This window comes from Anolis carolinensis, chromosome 3 (assembly GCF_035594765.1).
Source record: "Anolis carolinensis isolate JA03-04 chromosome 3, rAnoCar3.1.pri, whole genome shotgun sequence".
In the NCBI taxonomy this organism is placed as follows: Eukaryota; Metazoa; Chordata; class Lepidosauria; order Squamata; family Dactyloidae; genus Anolis; species Anolis carolinensis.
The window spans coordinates 263,755,870-263,774,355 of record NC_085843.1 but is presented as its reverse complement, the minus strand read 5'-3'; the positions used below and the strand labels follow the sequence as shown (position 1 = coordinate 263,774,355).

At 40.7% G+C, this 18,486-nt stretch overlaps 2 protein-coding genes and 1 long non-coding RNA gene across 4 annotated transcripts in view; all 3 read left to right on the top strand.

Moving 5' to 3' along the window:
- ppm1l (protein phosphatase, Mg2+/Mn2+ dependent 1L) overlaps positions 1 to 18,486 on the top strand; it is a 233,233-nt gene that overhangs the window by 73,778 nt on the left and 140,969 nt on the right. The window lies entirely within an intron of this gene.
- The window catches only part of LOC134298049 (uncharacterized), a 64,306-nt gene that overhangs the window by 26,947 nt on the left and 18,873 nt on the right, over positions 1 to 18,486 (top strand). The window contains exon 1 of the long non-coding RNA XR_010005029.1: positions 1 to 16,436. This exon is cut by the window's left edge and continues 26,947 nt beyond it. This is a non-coding gene — a long non-coding RNA (uncharacterized LOC134298049). The remainder of the gene's footprint in view (positions 16,437 to 18,486) is intronic.
- Positions 16,433 to 18,486, top strand: part of LOC134298048 (uncharacterized) — a 5,644-nt gene continuing 3,590 nt past the window's right edge. Inside the window, exon 1 of the mRNA XM_062977518.1 lies at positions 16,433 to 18,486. Within this exon, the coding sequence (XP_062833588.1) occupies positions 16,858 to 18,486 (1,629 nt within the window). The 5' untranslated portion in view covers positions 16,433 to 16,857.

Below are 18,486 nucleotides of genomic sequence, written 5' to 3'. Positions count from 1 at the left end.
AACAGTTCAGCAGAAATGCAAGAGTTGCAGGCTGTCCTTTTTAGGCCTGGTGGTCTTTTGATGGCTAAAAATGCTTTCATATTTAATCCATGAAATGCATGACTGAAGAAGAACTTTGCCAGCCTGATTCAATGGAAACATTTCCTCCTGTTCTGTTAGCTTTATGTACTGAAGGACAATCATATTTTCAAGATCATGGAGAAGTTAGATTTGTAGATGACAATATCAGGTTATTGGTCCTAACACTTGTAGTTTCCAATCTTTCATACCTTATTTCTTCTTATTCAAGGAATTTTATTCTAGGAATTTTAGGCATCTCACCTAACCAAGGATTTCCTCTTCCTTGGCTCGGCTTGATCCTTTTAGTCTCTGCTCCGTATTCTTGGAATTGCTTCCAGGAACATTTGAGAACTGCTCCTTCCCTTGTTATTTTTTAATCTCAGGTAAAAATGTTCTTGTTTTCCAAAGCTTTTTTGAGCTGTAGTTTAATATTGTTCTATAATCTTGTATATTTTGATTACCTGTCTTGGTCTGTTTGAATGATATTGTATTGTATTGAATTTTATCTGGATAATTTGTTTTACAATTGTATTGTGCAGATTTATGTTTTATTATTCTTTCCTTCCCTCTATGTATGTGTACACACATCTATTTTAGATTGTATGCCTTTGGCAGAACCCACTGTTTTATTTTTTGTTTGTTCTACAGTAAAGTGCCAATTCAGCTTCGTGGCACTGCTTGGAGTGCCAGGCCAGAAAGAAATGCCTTAACAATGAGCCAGACCAATCAGCAGTGGGGCTTGCCAGCGCCTCAGGTGTTAGTGCCAACCTTGCCTGCTGGGATAACAAATTGGCCACTAATAAAATAAAAAGGACTTCTTGCAAGACTGAAGTACAGTAGAGTCTCACTTATCCAAGCTAAATGGCCCGGCACAAGCTTGGATAAGCAAATAGCTTGGATAATAAGGAGGGATAAAGGAAAAGCCTATTAAACATCAAATTAGGTTATGATTTTACAAATTGAGCACCAAAACATCATGTTATACAACACATTTGACAGAAAAAGTAGTTATGTTATGTTGTAGTAATGTTATGTTGTAATTACTGTATTTACGAATTTAGCACCAAAATATCATGATATATTGAAAACATTGACTACAAAAATGGCTTGGATAATCCAGAGGCTTGGATAAGCGAGGCTTGGATAAGTGAGACTCTACTGTACCAGGAATTACAGTTCAGAAGGATGACGGCATCTTCTGCATCAGGCCACATCATCCGCCTTCCTCCCTATCCCCACCCCAAGGGGAAAAGGTCGGTCGCCTATCTCTCCCCCCCCCCCCAATTGTTTCCTGTGCAACATGGGAAGCCTACTTTGTTGCTGGTGTGGTGACTTACAATGCTTCCTCTTCATTTGTGGTGCTGAGTCCCACCGGAAGTAGATCAGCGCCATGAGATGGGAACCAGCAGATTCTGTGCAGCAAGTGAAGTGGAAGTGAGGCTGTAGGTTGCTTCAATTAGGAAAATAGTGGGTTGAAAGAAGTCATATTTTTAAGCGTTTTAATTTTTATATACATTTTATCATGTTTTTATCATGTTTTATCATGTTTTAATTGTTTTGTTTTATAGTATATTTGTTGTTGGCCCTCGTGGCAGAATGTAAGCCGCTCCAAGTCCCCTCGGGGAGAAGGGCGGGGTATAAATGCGTGTAATAAATAAATAAATAAATGAAATATTTTCACTTTTATTCTGTCTTGGTCAGACCTCACCTGGAATACTGTGTCTATTTCTGGGCACCACAATTCCAGACAGATAAGGACAATTTGTAACATGCCCGGGGATGGAAACCAAAATGGAAGCCAAGCCCTACGAGGAGTGGCTTTGTTTAGGTTGGAGAAGAGAAAGGATAAGAGGGAACATGATAGTCATATTTAAATTTTGAAAGGGTGCCATGTTGTGGGTGGCATGAGCTTTTTTTTTTTTGGCTAGGATATGGATTAATGGATTCAAACTGCAGGAAAAGAGATTCCACCTAAACATAAGGAAAAAAATTCTGACAGTAAGAGTTGTTTGACATTGGAATATGCTGGTGTTAGTGGTGTCTCCCTCTCTGAAGGTTTTTTTTGGTAGAGGTTGGATGGCTATCTGTTTGGAGTGCTTTGACTAGTTATTACTGTATGGCAGGATCTCTTCCAACTTTACTGAGGTTCAGGAACAATAGGAAAACTTCCTTTTCCTAAATACAGAAAGCTGAAACTGGGGGAACTAATAAAAAAGTAAGTTACTCATTTTTCTAACAAGTTACTTTGGCAGCTCATTAAGAACTGGATGCTCTGTCAACTTTGTGACACCTTCTCACTCATGTGGAGCACTTTTACATCAGTGTCCAGTAGCTGACACTGTGAATAGGAAGTGTCAGCACAGAAACTATTGATATGATGAGTGTGGTAGTAGTTTCTGTAGCAGCATCAATTTAATCTCAAGGCCTTCATCGTTCTACTCAAATTGTAATTCTCATTGGGCAACTGTTGACATCCAATAAATGCAACCTAAAATGATCACATCATCATTTATCTGGAGGAGTAACTATACCCCTTAGTTGTGTTTCCCAGATAATGGGAAAATCCATGATCAAGTAACAGATCTTTACAAGCAGGAAAGGAATCGGTTTGAAATGACCCAACAGCAGGGCAACGTGTTGCAACTCTGAGAGGGCCATGCAATAAGCAATAAGCTCCAAGCGAAGATAGGACTAATGCAACAGTGTTGTGGTTTAACAGAATAGTCATTTGCAGACACTCCATACTCTGCTTGCTTTAATAACAAATGCAGCTTACATCTGTGCTCCTATATGCATGCTCCACTGAAAACTTTGCAGAATGAGTATCAAAGAGCGAACCTGCAATTTTACCCATTACTCTGACACCAAAATCAATTTGACTGGAACTAACAAAGGGTGACTTTGTGATTGTGAAGTAATTGGAATTCTTTGGCTTATAGAATTTTGCAAGAAGAAGAAAATCATTTTGAAATTCACGTGCGCGCGCACACACACACACACAAACACATACACATAACAACAACCCTATATGAATTTGCAGGCTAAATGTTTGATTGCTACTCACCTTGGATTTGTGTATTTAACAAAATACTTTTAACTGACATTTACAAAGCATTACAGGAAATAAGCCTCTACTATACACTGTCCAACTTTGATCCTTGGCAGCATTCAATATGGGCCATGTATTTAAAATCACTGGCAAGCACCGTTAAGACAGTATCCCATTAACCTGGTTGTTTGGGTAGAGGCTTATTTCTTTATTTAGAGAATTTTTACTGTTTTCATTCACTACAAAGGCAGTCAGAGCGGTTTACAAAATTTAAATTTTATTTCAAGTTTAGAATGTACATCAGATCAATAATTATGACATCTATACACATAATAAAAGTGAAAATCTGAATGTGTGTATATGGCAGAAGTGCCAATTTACACAGGCAGGCTCCCACCTCCACAAACAGCTACAACTCCCAGTGCTGAGGAGCCACTAAAGGCACTCCATCCAAGGACATTGCGGGTTATAGCAGCTGCCACGAACGTGTCCAAGAGCCCTGCCAATGTCCTCTGCAAACAACATACTTCCCACCACCCAAGTGAAGGCTTTCAGACGGGGACAATTGCACCATAGATTTTCTGTTTTTCCTCCACCAAAGACACCTCCCAGGGTTCCTTTCTCTCTCCATTGGTGTGGAATTTGCATGAGCCCACCCACTGCCTCATTGACCTTGATTTATGGGAGTTATAGTTCAACTGCATCCAGAGAAACTGTGCCTCCAACTGACAATGGACTGGGACCAAACTTGGCACAGAGAAGCCCCATGACCAACACAACATACCACAGGAGTTTGTGGGAATTGACCTTGATTTAGGGAGTTCTAGTTTGCCCTTATTCAGAGAGCACTGAACCTAGCCAAAATCAGATCTGCTCCAAACTTGGCAAACAGACCTGACATGGCCAACTGTGCATACTGGCCTGGTTTGGGGGTGATTGTCCTTGGTATATGGGAGTTGTAGTTCACCTGCATCAAGAGAGCACTGAACCCAGCTGACGTTAGATCTGGACCAAACTTGGCACACACACCCAACATGGCCAATTTTGAATACTAGTGGGGTTTGGGGTGACTGGCCCACAATTTTGGGAATTGCAGTTCACCCACATTTTCTAATTCATAAAAAAAACCACAGGAAAGACGGGCTTTTCCCCAAGAAATAGAACTACAAATTATCTAACACCCCACAACAAACAACACCTTTTTCAAATAACCTGGGCACTGCCGGATCCCCAAGCTAGTAAATTGTAAATGCTACAGCCAGTCCTATATGTCTTGTGGGTTTCAATTTTGCGGATTTGCTTATTCACAGATTTGATAAATATGTTCTCTCTAGGAATCTAGGAATGGGGCCTCCGGTGGCGCAGTGTGTTAAAGCGCTGAGCTGCTGAACTTGCAGACCAAAAGGTTGCAGGTTCAAATCCGGGGAGCAAAATGAGTGCCTGCTGTTAGCCCCAGCTTCTGCCAACCTAGCAGTTCGAAAACATGCAAATGTGAGTAGATCAATAGGTACCGCTCCGGCGGGAAGGTGACAGCGCTCCATGCAGTCATGCTGGCCACATGACCTTGGAGGTGTCTATGGACAACGCTGGCTCTTCGGCTTAGAAATGGAGATGAGCACCAACCCACAGAGTCGGACATGACTGAACTTAACGTCAGGGGAAACTTTTACCTTTACTAGGAATCTCTGGAAGATCTAGAGACTTCTAGAAAAGTGTTCTTTCCAGTAATAAAATACGCTTTTATTTGCAGTTTTTTCCAGTTTTGCAAGGATCCTGAGTCCCTAACCCCATAAATGTGGAGGGCTGACTCATAGTATCTCAAGGGTTGTGGTAGGATGAACTTGGCCAGAAGAGCTTCCAGAAAGGGCAGATATTACTAGATTTTTTATTTCATTGAAACATAGAGGTGGAAAACATTGCAAGGGTCATCCAGACCAATCCCCTGCTATCTTTATCCCAAGAAGTATAGCCAAGAACTGATAAAACCTCTCATTTTTAAGGTTAGACAAAAATGAAAGGCATTAAATGAGAAAACAGATTCAAACCAAGCACTGAGTTAAAACAGTTCAGAAACATTTAAAATGCTACAAAAAGGGAGAAATACAGCCTGTATACATTCATTTAAAGAGCCTTCCACAGCAATTGGTTAATGGCCTGAAGACTCTTGGAAATATCTATCTATCTATAATCTGTCTATAAAAATATCTCTGCCTGCCAGTGGAAGAAGAAAGAGGAACCAGTCTAGCCACCTGTGATAAATGCTCCCAATGTTGGGATGTTTGAAGATTTGATCTTTCCGATTTAAAAATGACCTTAGCTGTGTTCATCTGACATGGGCATCAGAACCCACCTGTCTAGTTTTCACTACTCCCAATTATTCCAAATCTTGAGGGGGATTTCAGGGGAATACACTTATAAACTTGCTTTTACATGAAAAATTTGTGGAGATTTTCTTAAAAAGCACAATAATTTATAATCAGATGGAAAATAGCTCTGTGTGATCGTACTGAAAAGTGAGGCCGGCTAGAAACAAGACAGATTCATACATCACGAGTCTAATGGGCTGCATTTCTCTTTCTAAGAGAAACAAATAGCAGCCAATATTCTCAAATATAAATTCTAAAATCCGCACATGATTAAAAGCAACACTTAACAAATGCTTCTCCATTGACTGATCCCACACAGCCATGATAAGTAAATAAAACATGGACTACCAAGCAATTACCCTGGATCCAAAATCCATTAATTTCCTGTCCATCTCTTCGTATGGCAAAATACACTTTGCTGACATTTACACAGCATTACAGGAAATAAACCTGGCATGTATCACACTTTCTCGTTTTGATCCTTTGCAGGCATTCAATGCGGGCCACATATTTAAAATCCCTGGCAAGTGTTCTTAAGACAGCATCTCGTTGTGTATATTTTAGGAAGCACAAAAATTGGATGACCTTGAGCATCCTGAAAATGGGATATGGAAGCTGAAAAAGGTAATGTGAGGTAACATAAATACAGCAGCCTGCCATCCCACTGTTGTGCTTTAAGGGCTTAAACTGAATTTGGATCATCTCCTTCTCAAACTTTGCACATTACTTTTGCAAACCTCTAAAAATAAAAATAGTAGGAAACTAGTCTGCCACTTAGACAGTATGAATTGTGACCATCTAGCAGAAGGAGGGTAAAAACAAAGTAGAGTTTAGAAAATGATGCAGATGTTAACAGAGTAACAAGACTGAGAGGAGAAGGGGCGAGATTTTGCCCAACACAATAGACTTGGGCAAAAGCAAACTGCTGCAGATTCTCCTATCTTGTGTGCTCTTCTTCAACTTTTGCCATCTTGACCACTGTTTAATGTTGCTTGGCTACCAGATGCTCATCTGTGAAATACCACTACCTGAGATTATTTTTTCCAGGAAGTTAATTGGGTTCCATCATAAATCTGAAAGCACAGTGGCTAAGGTAAGGTGGCAGGAGCTCCAACGTAAGATAAGATACCTTAGAAGTAGGTCCTGGAATAAATTTCAAAATCCACAGGCAGGCAACAGCTTTTTTTGAATTATTTACAGTTCCTCAGCAGTATGCACACTGTTTAGTTCTGGCAAACTTTGCATTAGAGTAGGTAGTGAAAAATTTAGGGCTTTGAATATGAAATCATGTGGGTCCAAACATTAAGTAAATACGGGTGCACTGCACACAGACCCCAAATGTTTTTTGTATTGTTGCTTAAACTATGTCCAAGCTCAATCAAGCTTTCAAGCTCTACGTTATGGTAGCACATTAATGAGTGACAGCTATACAGTGTTGGGGCTTGATAGATTGCATCCTAAATATACAGCCTGAGTCATGGGAAATAAGATAACCAGGTCAAGAGGACCTCTAAAACATGCAGTATTTTTCCCATATGTCCAGAACTCAGTCACTATTTGGAATAGCTATACTTTAGAATTAGAAGGTCAGTATTGTGTGAGTAATAGTTATTGCTTTTATGATTATGTTCATGGGGTTTGATGAGCAGGCTTAAATACTGTATTTCTTCAATTTTAAGATGCACCCTAATTTCCGTACCACCAACCACACCAAAATACATAAGATACACCTGCAATTCTAAGACACACCCCATTTTCTGATATGCTTATAAAGTGCAGCTTTGAATTGAAGGAATACAGTACTGGCTACAGTTGACTTTGAGCATTATGTTGCATACTTTATTAAGGAACTTGTAATTTGTCTTTCTACTTCCAGAATAGATGTGTTTTGCAGAGTCAAGGCTATAAAACTAACAGTGAAACAATAGTAAATCCATACCAATTAAAACCATGCTGACAAAACTAAGCAAACTTAAAAAACAGCAATTAAAAAAAAAACACCAAAACCAGAAAGAGGTAAGGGAAAACAAAAGAGATCATGCACAGCCATGCATGCTGCTCCGGGGGAAAGAAGTAAACAAATAAGCAAATAAAAGGAGGAAACCATGAAAATGAACAAAATCTGGCTTCCAGTATTTAAAAAAACTCTAAAATCAGGACATTAATAAAGAGCAACTCTATTAAAAAAAGGAATTCCAGACAGGAAACAATCAGGGCCAGGTAACACCTCCCAACAAAGGATTCCCCCAGGCGGGAAGCAGCCAGGCTTTGAAGCTGCAAGACCATTCAATGCAGATCATGGTGGCCAATTGCAACATTCACACTTGCCTCAAACAGACAAGAGCTCTTTCTCCCACCATAGACATTCCACAAATATATAAACCTCACTTGCCTAGTTTCCAACAGACCTCACAACCTCTGAGGATGCCTGCCATAGTTGTGGGCGAAACATCAGGAGAGAATTCTGCTAGAACATGGCCATACAGCCTGGAAAACTCACAGCAACCCAGTGATTCCATCCATGAAAGCCTTCGACAACAAACGAAAAGTTAGTTGAGAAAGACAAGTCTTGAAATAAAAACTTTCAGTCATGCCTTCTGGGAGGAAGTTTCTCATTACGGTGCCACTGCAGAAGAGTCTCTCTCATATATCTTCATCATCCATATCTTAAATAGCAGAAGAATGTGTGTAAAAGCCTACTTTTAAGCTGAAAAGGTTTGAACACATATGTCAGAAAATAGAGAAGAAATTCCACAGAATGAGAGATGAATTCTGTCTACTTTTTCTTCAAGTTAGGACACATGGTGATAGTGGACTTGGGAGTTGTTGAAACCAGAAAACTCAAATCTCATAAAGGATGTGGTAGAATTAATATTCAATTCTGTTTTAATATTTATCATTTGTGGGTTTTTCAATTGAATACTTTTTAGGGTTGTGAACCACTTTGGGTCTTGGCCATAAGAGAAGAGGAGGAGGAAGAGGAACCAAACCCTATACGTTCTTTTTTCGATTCTAGGGTGCACTTCCTCCCACATGTAAACATCTCTGAAAATGGGATGCATCTGAGGATTGTGGATACTTTTTATATATTAATAAAGTTTTTCTTCTGTTGGTGGTACTGAAATTAATGTGCACTTTACAGTCAGTGGCATCTTAGAAGCAAAGAAATATGGCCCTTATGTATTGTGAACACCAGCTTGTTGGAGTCACGGGGGAGAGGAAACACGTTCAGAATGGCCTCTACTCTTCAACCATTTTGTGTGCCTCTGATCTAAAGAAGAGGACTGAAGTGTGCTCATTGTGAGGTGCAATCTGCTATATTTCCTTCCAGATTTGGGGAAGCTTAACGAGACTTTAATTCAAAAGATCATCTGATGAGGCCGATGCAGTGGGGTATTAGCATTTGTATTTAACCCTCTTCCCCTGTGGTTTTGCTCATAAGCTCTATGTGTCTGGGGCAAGCAGCACGCCAGCTTTAGGATGCAAATCTTCTGTGTGATTCTAAGTTGATTCTTTACAATTAAAAAGCTATTTCATTTAAGCATCCTGAACCACTAACATGTTTCAAATCCTCTTCAGGAAGTTAGATCATTAAAACTAGTATGAGAGCAATCTCTAGAAAAGCCCTCGGCATCTTTCATTAATATAGATTGCATTTCTCGGTAGAAACGGTGTAGGCTTGCAGTTTATTTAAGGCAAATGTTGTGTGGTTTCTAACGCTAACTCGTATATCAGCTTATTCTAACATGTCTGGTTATTTCTGAAGGAATGTAAGACATAAATAGAAGTAATTTTTAAAAATCTACGATATGCATTGAGTATAATGCCTACCATTTTTCATTTTCTGTAATTGTTTTACTAATGTCCCTGTGGTTAAAGGATTAAAACATGAATTTCAGTAATGATCTGAAAGGCAATATATTATGTAGAAGGGTATACAACTCTTAATCTTTCTCTTTCTCTCTGGAACTGTCATTTATATTAGAGCTAATGTGGGCTATGACTCTGGGGACCAGCGTTCAAATCCCTGATTGGCAATGGAAACCCACTGGCCAAGTCACTCTCTCAGTCTCAGGAAGGCAAAGACAAAACGCCTCTGAACAAATATTACTAAGAAAGCCCGGTAATTGGTTTGCCAAAGGGTATCCATACGTCAGAAACTATTTGAAGGCACACAACAATAATTTCTACTTACAGGGATTTTCTCTGTTTTCCACAGTGAAGAAATTGCTCCCAGTTTTGCTGAAACAGTGCCTAAATATGTAAGTTAATGTTAGTTGTGACTTGTAGTCCAAATTCCTTAGGGAAACTCGTATTTTGAAAAGAAACCTTAATCATAAAAGCAGTACTTGCCGTATGCCTAATGAAATACTGTAGTCAAGCTCTTTCTTGCAGAATTATCTCATCATCATCATCATCATCGGCAGTCACTCATGGCTGAGTATGATTGCCTTCCTAAGGTAGAGCCTTGACGGTGGGTCCATAAGTGACTGTAGAAACCTATTCTGGATCTGCGTGGACTTTCGCAGTGATAACATTTCCAGATGGAAAGTGGTCCCGACAATGGTTTACTTGACACAAAATATGTATAAAGGTTAAAAGGCTGTGCGATTACTTTAAAACAAATTTATTGTGGATTGCACCTAGGTATTCAAAAATGTGGAGGCTCTGAATCAGAAATTAGCTAATTACTCTATCCAGTCTAATATGTTAATTAATTTAGGTTTACATCTCCAGAGGCCTTCAGAGTCCCTTTTTTTCTCCTCTTGGCAGCCTTCTTCACTTTCAGGCAAGCTATCCCATAAAATGGGAGGTTGCTTCCAAGATACATTTCCCTGAGGTGAACTTTCCCAAATGCTCCTGGCACCATAAGGAACTGTTCTGTGTTTGTGCGTGACAAAAAAGGCTTATAAATACTTGCAGAACCATAAAGAGGTTCTTTATATTATAATCATAGCTGGCTTTGTCACAAGGTCTCAAGATTGAAATAGAAATCATAAATAAAACAGCACCACATGAAATTCCTAATTGAATGTGGAATCTTAAACAGTGGAAGTATATGTTCTACATGGCCTTGTCTTCTCAGTTGATCATGTTATAATATTGGCACCGCAGCCAAAAAAACCCTGCTTTTCATAGTCATTACCCATAACTCTGTTGGTAAAACCACAAAGAGATCTTATCCATATATACTTGTGACTTTCATCTTAACTTGGGGTGTTTGAGAGGGTGTTGTATGGTGGAAGACACAGGAAAAATAATAATAGTATAATATTATACTTTATTTATATTCTGCTTTATTTCCCCGAGGGGACTCAGAGTGGACTATAGAATACATACAAGGCAAACATTAAATGCCATCATAATTAACAATAAAGACAGACAATAGACAGAGGCAAGGCTTTTTCATCTTCGACATCTGGAGGCTATTCTCCACTCGGCCATAGGGAGGTGCTGTTGTTCCATTTTCCACGCCGAGGAGGACATTAGTAATTAACATCTTGGATACTAGTTCCTAATTATGCCAAGATATTTCAGTCTTCCAGGTAGAAGGCTTCTCTGTCTTTTAATAGTGACAGATCAAGTTAGTGAAGACACATGTGCCCTCTACGTATCAGGAAAATCACCCTTTCTTAATACTTTCATGGTATCCACTGGACTTGATTCCAAGATCTCCAAAGGATACCAAAATGTGTGGATTTTCAAGACCCATAATGTACAGTGGCATAGTGTAGTGATGCCCATTATATAAGATGGCAAAACCATAGGTCGCTTTTTGGTTGTTTTGTTTTATGGAATATTTTCGACCTGTGGCTGGTTGAATCTGTGGATACAGAATATGTGATTTGGGGGACCAGTTGTACTTCAAGTGCCCTTACGCTGTGTCATATAGCATTGATTTATGGTTGAGAGCAGAAGTTGTGCAGATCTTGCAGTCTTATAAGTGCCTAGCTTGGACTGTTACTTTTGTTTTGAATCTCTATAAATAAAACAGTGAAGTGGAATGGTACACTCCCAGTTCAAAATGAAAACTCTCTTTCATTGTATAGGCCTCCTTTCAGAACAGTTTCTATTGTCTATAACTGTAGAAATTGGCTAAAAACACCTTTGGCAAAGGTGTGGTGGAGAGAAAATACTGAAACAAAAGAAAGGTGGATGTGTGAGTTTGTAAAGAGAATGCATCTCTCATGAGACATCCTTATTTTTAAGAAGTAGGGAGAGTAGGGGAAAAAAGGTTCACTGAAAGAAGCAAACGTGCAGAAGTGTTAAAGCTGTATTTGTTAGATCTGTAAGAATTTTTATTGAAATTGAAAGGACATCTGCTATTTTTTTGAAAATATCTACAATGATGCATGGTAACCTTTTAGCCAACACATCCAATGAGCAACACAGAAATGCACATGTTAAGATGAATAATGATTTAAAAGTTTTCATGCTGCAGATAGAAAGGTTTGATCATATATTGTATGTATGTATATTAAATAGTTGAGACACTGCATCTTCAACAGAATTGTATATTTGCAGGCTGGCTGGCCAAGCAGTAAGGCACAATTTTTCAAAAACCACAACAAATAGCCTGTAAGCTCTAGCAATAAACTGCGATAATGGTGTTAAATCAGGCATGGGAAAACTTACAGCCATCAGGAATTGTGGGAGTTGAAGTCCAAAACACCTGGAGGGCCAAAGTTTGCTCATGACTATGTTAAATAGACTGGGCATTCAAAAATTCATAAATGGAGAAAGAAAGAGGTACCATTGCCAGTTCTGAAAAGCCTAGAAAAACTATGTTTTTGAGGCTAGATTTTATAATAAAAAGTTTTAAATCCATGAACAGATCCAAACAAAAAATCCTGAAACAGTATAGTTAACTGTTAAAGCTAATGTGTAAATAAATAGGTTCGATTCAGATTTGGTCAAGCTTCGAGCTGCCCTTTCGAAATTAATAGTCACTTCTCTCCCACTTTATTGATAGATTGTGATAGAAGAGGCAAATTGAATATAAATCAGTGATTTATAACATTTTTTTAAAAAACTGGAAGATTTTGGACTTACTCTTGGAGCCGTCAGCACTGTATAGATTAAGAAGGGAGCTATGTTGTACAATACCTATTGATGATTACTCCCTTAAAAGTCTGGATTATTAATGATAGATAATGAATTGGTTCTCTTTGTGGATTCTATATATAGGGATTGAACCATCAGAGTTTTGAACAAAGACATAAGACCAGACCAGGCTCTTAAATTCAGCAAACACTTGCTGACAGCCACAGATGCAAAAACATCCTTGCACTTGCCTTGAAAGGGGTCATGGCTTTGCATCTATTTCATGATCGTGTTTCTTCATGTCATGCAGAATGCTGCTTTCAATCTACAGATCAATCAGCAGGGGTCAGGGGACTATCTCCTTTTATATGAGCCCCCTCCTCCCTTTATTTCAGGGTTGTGGAACATGCATTCCTTCAGATATTGTTGGATTGCACATTCCATCTGCCCTAGTTGGCATTAACACCTAGTTGGTGTTAAGAAATGTCAGGACCAGATAACTTCATAATAGCAGCAACAACAGTAGTGTTTGGTGACACAGGTGGAAGATCTTTCAGAGACAACAGTCCTGCCAGTTTAGTCACACTTACTAGTACTGTGCAGAAAGAGGCATTGCTAAGCAACTTCTGAATGTGTTTACCATGAAAAACTCATGATGAGACAATTCAGAATGAAACACTTCGTATCATCATATTCTGTCCTTCTCAATTTTTATTTCTTTCCGTCTCCCTCTTTGTTTCTTGTCTTCATCTTTTGTGCTTAGTCTTTCTCTCATTCTCTTTCCTTTACTCATTCTTTTCTTTTCCTCTCCTTTGCTCGCCACACATTCCTCTCTCACATCTCCAATTCCTCTCTTTATTTCTTATCCAATTTTTTTTAAACACCTCTAGTGGAGAATTTATAAAAGAGAGATTCTTCTTTCCAAGGAGCAACCCGCACTTGAATATCCCCACCCCAATCCTTCATTATAATTTTTAAGCCTCCTTTGGCAACTGCTTTGGCTGGAGATCCCAGACACCAGCTGTATAATCATCTTTACTAAAAGAATTAGTTTTGATTTTTTTTAAATGGTAAAGATGCTCTGTTCCATATTTTTAGTACATGACTGAGTAGATAACATAAAACCCAAAATTTCTTTGGATTGTGGCCACAGAAGATACAGAAATAACATTGCCTTACACAAAAGTTTAAATCTGGACCATTCCTTAATTACATGGATCTAGATGATGCTTTATCTGTTGATTCCACATTATTTGAGATGATACAAATATTTCTGAGTAGTAGTCCTTTCCTTTGAGGATGGAGCATTGTTATTTATGATTGTGCAAAATCCCTCTGGTCACACAAGGCAGGGCAGTACCTCTGGTCCCTTTATTTTCCTCCTGGTCCCATTTGTTAGTTATAAAGTGGACTCCTTCTTGACATGCAATTTAAAAGAATTGATGGCTTTTGAGAAGGCAGACCCCAGGATAACAAAGGGCTCTGGCTAAAATATATAGTTATCTGACAAATGTAGCATTCCCAAGGACTGAAATCAAGCAGTTTCAGCACATTCCTCGCACATTTCTCAGATATTCCCTTGTGACTCTTTATAGATTAACTCAGGTAGACAGAAGAGTGCCCATATACATCACTCAGGTAGACACTTAGTACAATTTTAGTTTTAACCCCAGGTAAGGAGATATTTCACTTTTGATACATTCCCATCATTTCAGGTTAAGAAACCATTTCTGATTAATTCGCCAAGGATCTATTTTTGGGCCATGTAACAATGGAATCATAAACCATTTGAAAACTATTTAATTTTTTAATTTTGTTTCTTTATTTCAACATGGATTCATTATGGACATATTGTAACATTGAACTGGATAAACATGAAATCAATAAAGTGATTCCATGTTTCGGTTTCTCCGGACATTAGTCTGAATTTTAAAGGAGGTTTGTAAGGAACCAACCCTGATTTGAAGTTAGTCGTAGGATACCTTGGAGAGCTCCTTAAAAATTCTGACTATACCTTGTAATGTATTTACCACTCCAACCGCTCCCAAGAAACAAATAAACCAGTGTCTGGTATATTAAATCATTCAAAGAAATATTATCTATTAGCTGAAATGTTAATGACTGCTAATTAAAATGATTAACAATCAGAACATAGAAGCGATGCTATATGTTATGGTCACCATGGGTGTACCACTGAAATTGATGAATGATATGGCTTGCTATTGTGATGCACCACATCAGCCAGCACTGCCATTTTGGATGGTTTCCAATATCTGGTAGTGGCAGCTGGTGATGCTGAGTAGAAGGGAGGAAATTTGCAATATAGTGATCCTCTTGGGGTGCCTTCTTCAATGTCACAGCATTGTCTCTTTTCTTACTCCAGAAAGTATAACAATCTAACTCTGGTCCAAAATAGCAAGATGGTGCATGAGGCTGAGAGCTCCTTCTCGTGTTATCCTGTGAAGGTACCCTGACATGCATTCATGATTTGAAATCAAAATATGTGATGCACATAAACACCCAGGATCTTGGGAAAGAACATCACCTTGGATGCTCTGCTGGTGCCACTTTCTTTTTCAGAAGGACTCTACTTCTCCTACTTTGCTTTCTCCCTCTCTGCTGAGTTGTTCTGTTTCTTTTCCTGGGCCCCTGTGAAACTTCACCCACTATCTTACCAGGTGGAAAAAGAAATCAGCCCTTTTTCTTATTTTGTTTTTTAAAGACATTTAGTCGTTTGCACTGTACAGCAAAATGCTCACTGGGGAGGCTCCAGCTCCATGGCCTATTTTTACTTCAGAGTGCCACATGTGGCGTGACTAAGGGCATGTTTGCACCACATGTGGTGGATATATTCATATGGATATATCAGTTATGGATGCTTTAGGATATGGCCTGCACGTATCCTAAGGATATGGCATGCACGTATCCTAAGGCATCCAGAGATTTGCAACCTGATGAAATATTTAGAATTTTCTGTTAGAGAGTTCTAGTGGCTTTTCTGCATAAAATTAAAACCACTAAATCAGAGTTTCTAAAATTTTGTAGCAGGGTACTTTGATGGTTAAAGTGACGTGAAACTGATTCAACTACAAATGGGTGACATGTGTTTGTTTTCATGTGCCTTCAGGTCCCCTGTTGACTTATGGGGAGCCCGTGAATTTCATAGGGTTGTCTTAGGCAAAGAATACTCAGAGTTTATTTTGCCAGGTCTTTCCTCAGTGGTTCTCAACCTTTTTTGACCAGGGACCACTTGACCAGGGCTCACTTGACCAGAGACCATTTTGACCAGGGACCACTCTCCAACGTTAGTACCAAAAGACTTACAAATCAGTTTTTGGTCAACTTTAGATTTGGTTTGCTTATTTGTGATGCTGATTCAGAAAATGCATTGGATAGACCGTATCAGCTCTAGTTTCTGAAACAGAACATATGCCATCCAGTAGTCGGCATCTGCTCACTCACAGAAAACCATATTTAATAATCTAGAGCTGATGTGGTCAGCTTTGTGGAAAGCTCACTCACAGAAAACCATATTTAATAATCTAGAGCTGATGTGATCACCTTTGTGGAAAGGGGTGTAAATAAAATTAATTAAATAAATAAAGAGTAAGGAGGTTCGCAGACTGGATTTTCATTCTCATGGTCCACTGCTGGGCCATGGCCCACAGGTTGAGAACCACTGATCTAAAATATAGCCTACAATATGGCCTGGTATTCATTTGCAATCTACTATCCAAGACCTAACAAGGGCTGACCCTGCTTAGTTTCCAAAATCAGATGCAATCTAAAAATTAAAAAAAAATGTTCTGAAAGATATAAGAGATGTCAATCCTAATGTGTGATTTGCCCACACCAAATATTGCCACTGTGATTGTTTTTGCCATCTTCTCTTTCATCTGCCACCTTCTCTTTCATGGGTCATGTCATGGAACCCAGTTACAGGGCTTTGGTAATTCAGCCCTGTAACTGGGAGTCATAACATAAACAATCCCAGAAGCACCTGGCAGAAGAAGATAGAATACGCCTGGGAACTTGGGACCGAAAGTATAAACAATTATAATTGGTTTAGTGTGTGAAAATGGTAGTAATGTGATATTGGAGGTGGGACTTGATGATGATATTTACGTGTGGTGTTACGTAGCATCAAAAGTTATAAAAGTAGTTGTATGTAAACATTGAGTCATTCTTGACTTTTCCAAAGTCATGTGTTCTTCAATAAAGATTGGATTTGAGAGCAGTTATCTCTAATCTGCGTTCAGACTGATCCTTTGAAGTGAGCAGGACAATTAAGTCAAGAATCCAGTTCTCACCCTCCTGCAAATTTGCAGTGAAGTGATAATGAGCAGGGAAGGAGATCAAAGCCATGACGGAGCAAAGGGGCCTTCGCTGGGAGCTCGGCCGTTGGCGGAAGAGACATTGCAAGCCATAGCTTCCTCTACGGGGTACCCCAAGCCGGACGGCGTGACTCAGAGGATTCCCAGAGGGGGAAGAGGCGGTCCGGCGGCGGCAGAAACCAGTTGGGGATCTGGAGGAAGCATGCCGGAGACCGTGGCCCTGCGGTTATCCATCCTGGAAACAAATTTATCCAGGCTGTCGGAAACCGTGGGGAGGTTGGTGCCACTATTGGAAGAGAATCTCCAAAAGGAGCCCATCCGATATGGCGCCGAGAGAGAGCCAAGTAAAGAAGGAGATTGGAGCCAGAGGGGCCAGCGAGCGTCAACGCAGAGTCCCGTGGCGGCAAGGGACGAGGGGGATGCGGAATACTGGCAGGAACTGGAGTTCCGAGACAGAATGGCGCGCGAAGTGGAGCGCCAGCGAGCTCTGGGAACTCTGAGGCCGCCATCTCCAACAGAGCTCCCAACCCCCCGAATGGGCGTCGGGGTGGAAAGGCCACTGGGGCCAGGGATCGGGTCCAGTGGATTTGCAGACGAAGGCGGAGAGGAGCGGGGGATCCAGGAAGAGGAGGAGGATGTGCCGTACGACGAGGAAAGGCGAGATGAGGGAGCTACAGCGAGGCCAGTATGCGGATGGGCGGAAGGGCCGACAGCGGCGGCAGACTTTCGGGAGCCGCGCAGAATGACCACCGGAGTGGGGCGCGGCGTGTTCCAAGGAGCCGCCCGAGGAAACCTGATGCAACCCTTCCCCATGCCTCCTAGACAGCATCAACGGGCCGCAGAATGGATGCCGAGAAGGGAGGATCTCAAACTGGAATACGGAGGGGAATCAGATGAACTGAACTTTTTTCTAATTAGCATCAGAGGATACATGGAAGACAATGCACACACATTCCCCTCCGAAGCAAGCAGGGTTCGAGCCATCGGCAACACACTAAAGCGAGGAGCAGCCAGCTGGTACGTGCAACTCCATGCCAGACACGACCCATGTCTGAGGTCAGTGCCCCGCTTCCTCGCCGCACTGGAAAACCGGTTCAGAGACCGGCTAGAGCAATTGAGGGCTCGAGACCAGCTGAAAGGAATAAAGCAGAGGGACAAAACAGTGCCCGAGTACGCAGAGGAATTCCTCCACCTCGCGGAAAGGGTACCAGAGTGGTCTGAAGTGACCAAAGTGGAGTTATTTAAAGAGGGACTACGCCCCGAGATTTTCAGCTGGGCAGCGCACAGAGATGACCCCGAAACGCTCCAGGGATGGATTCAACTAGCGGGGCGCGTCGAATCCACCCTGGCCCAAGTAAAGCGCTTCAGAAGCAGCAGCGGCCAGCAAAGACCGGTGGCGAGAGGTCGAGGAGAAACGAGGAAGCAAGAAAGACCCGGAGGGAGGCCGGGGATTCCCTCCAGAGGAGACTACAACAAACCTAAACCGGAATGCTTTGTATGTGGGAAGACGGGCCATCGAGCAGCAGAATGCTGGGCCCGGAAGGGGGAGCCGCCAAAACCCCCAAAGCCCAAGCCAGCAACCGGGAGGCGCGCGGAAGAGGAGGTGCAGGCCCCAGAATCTTCAGAAAAATTG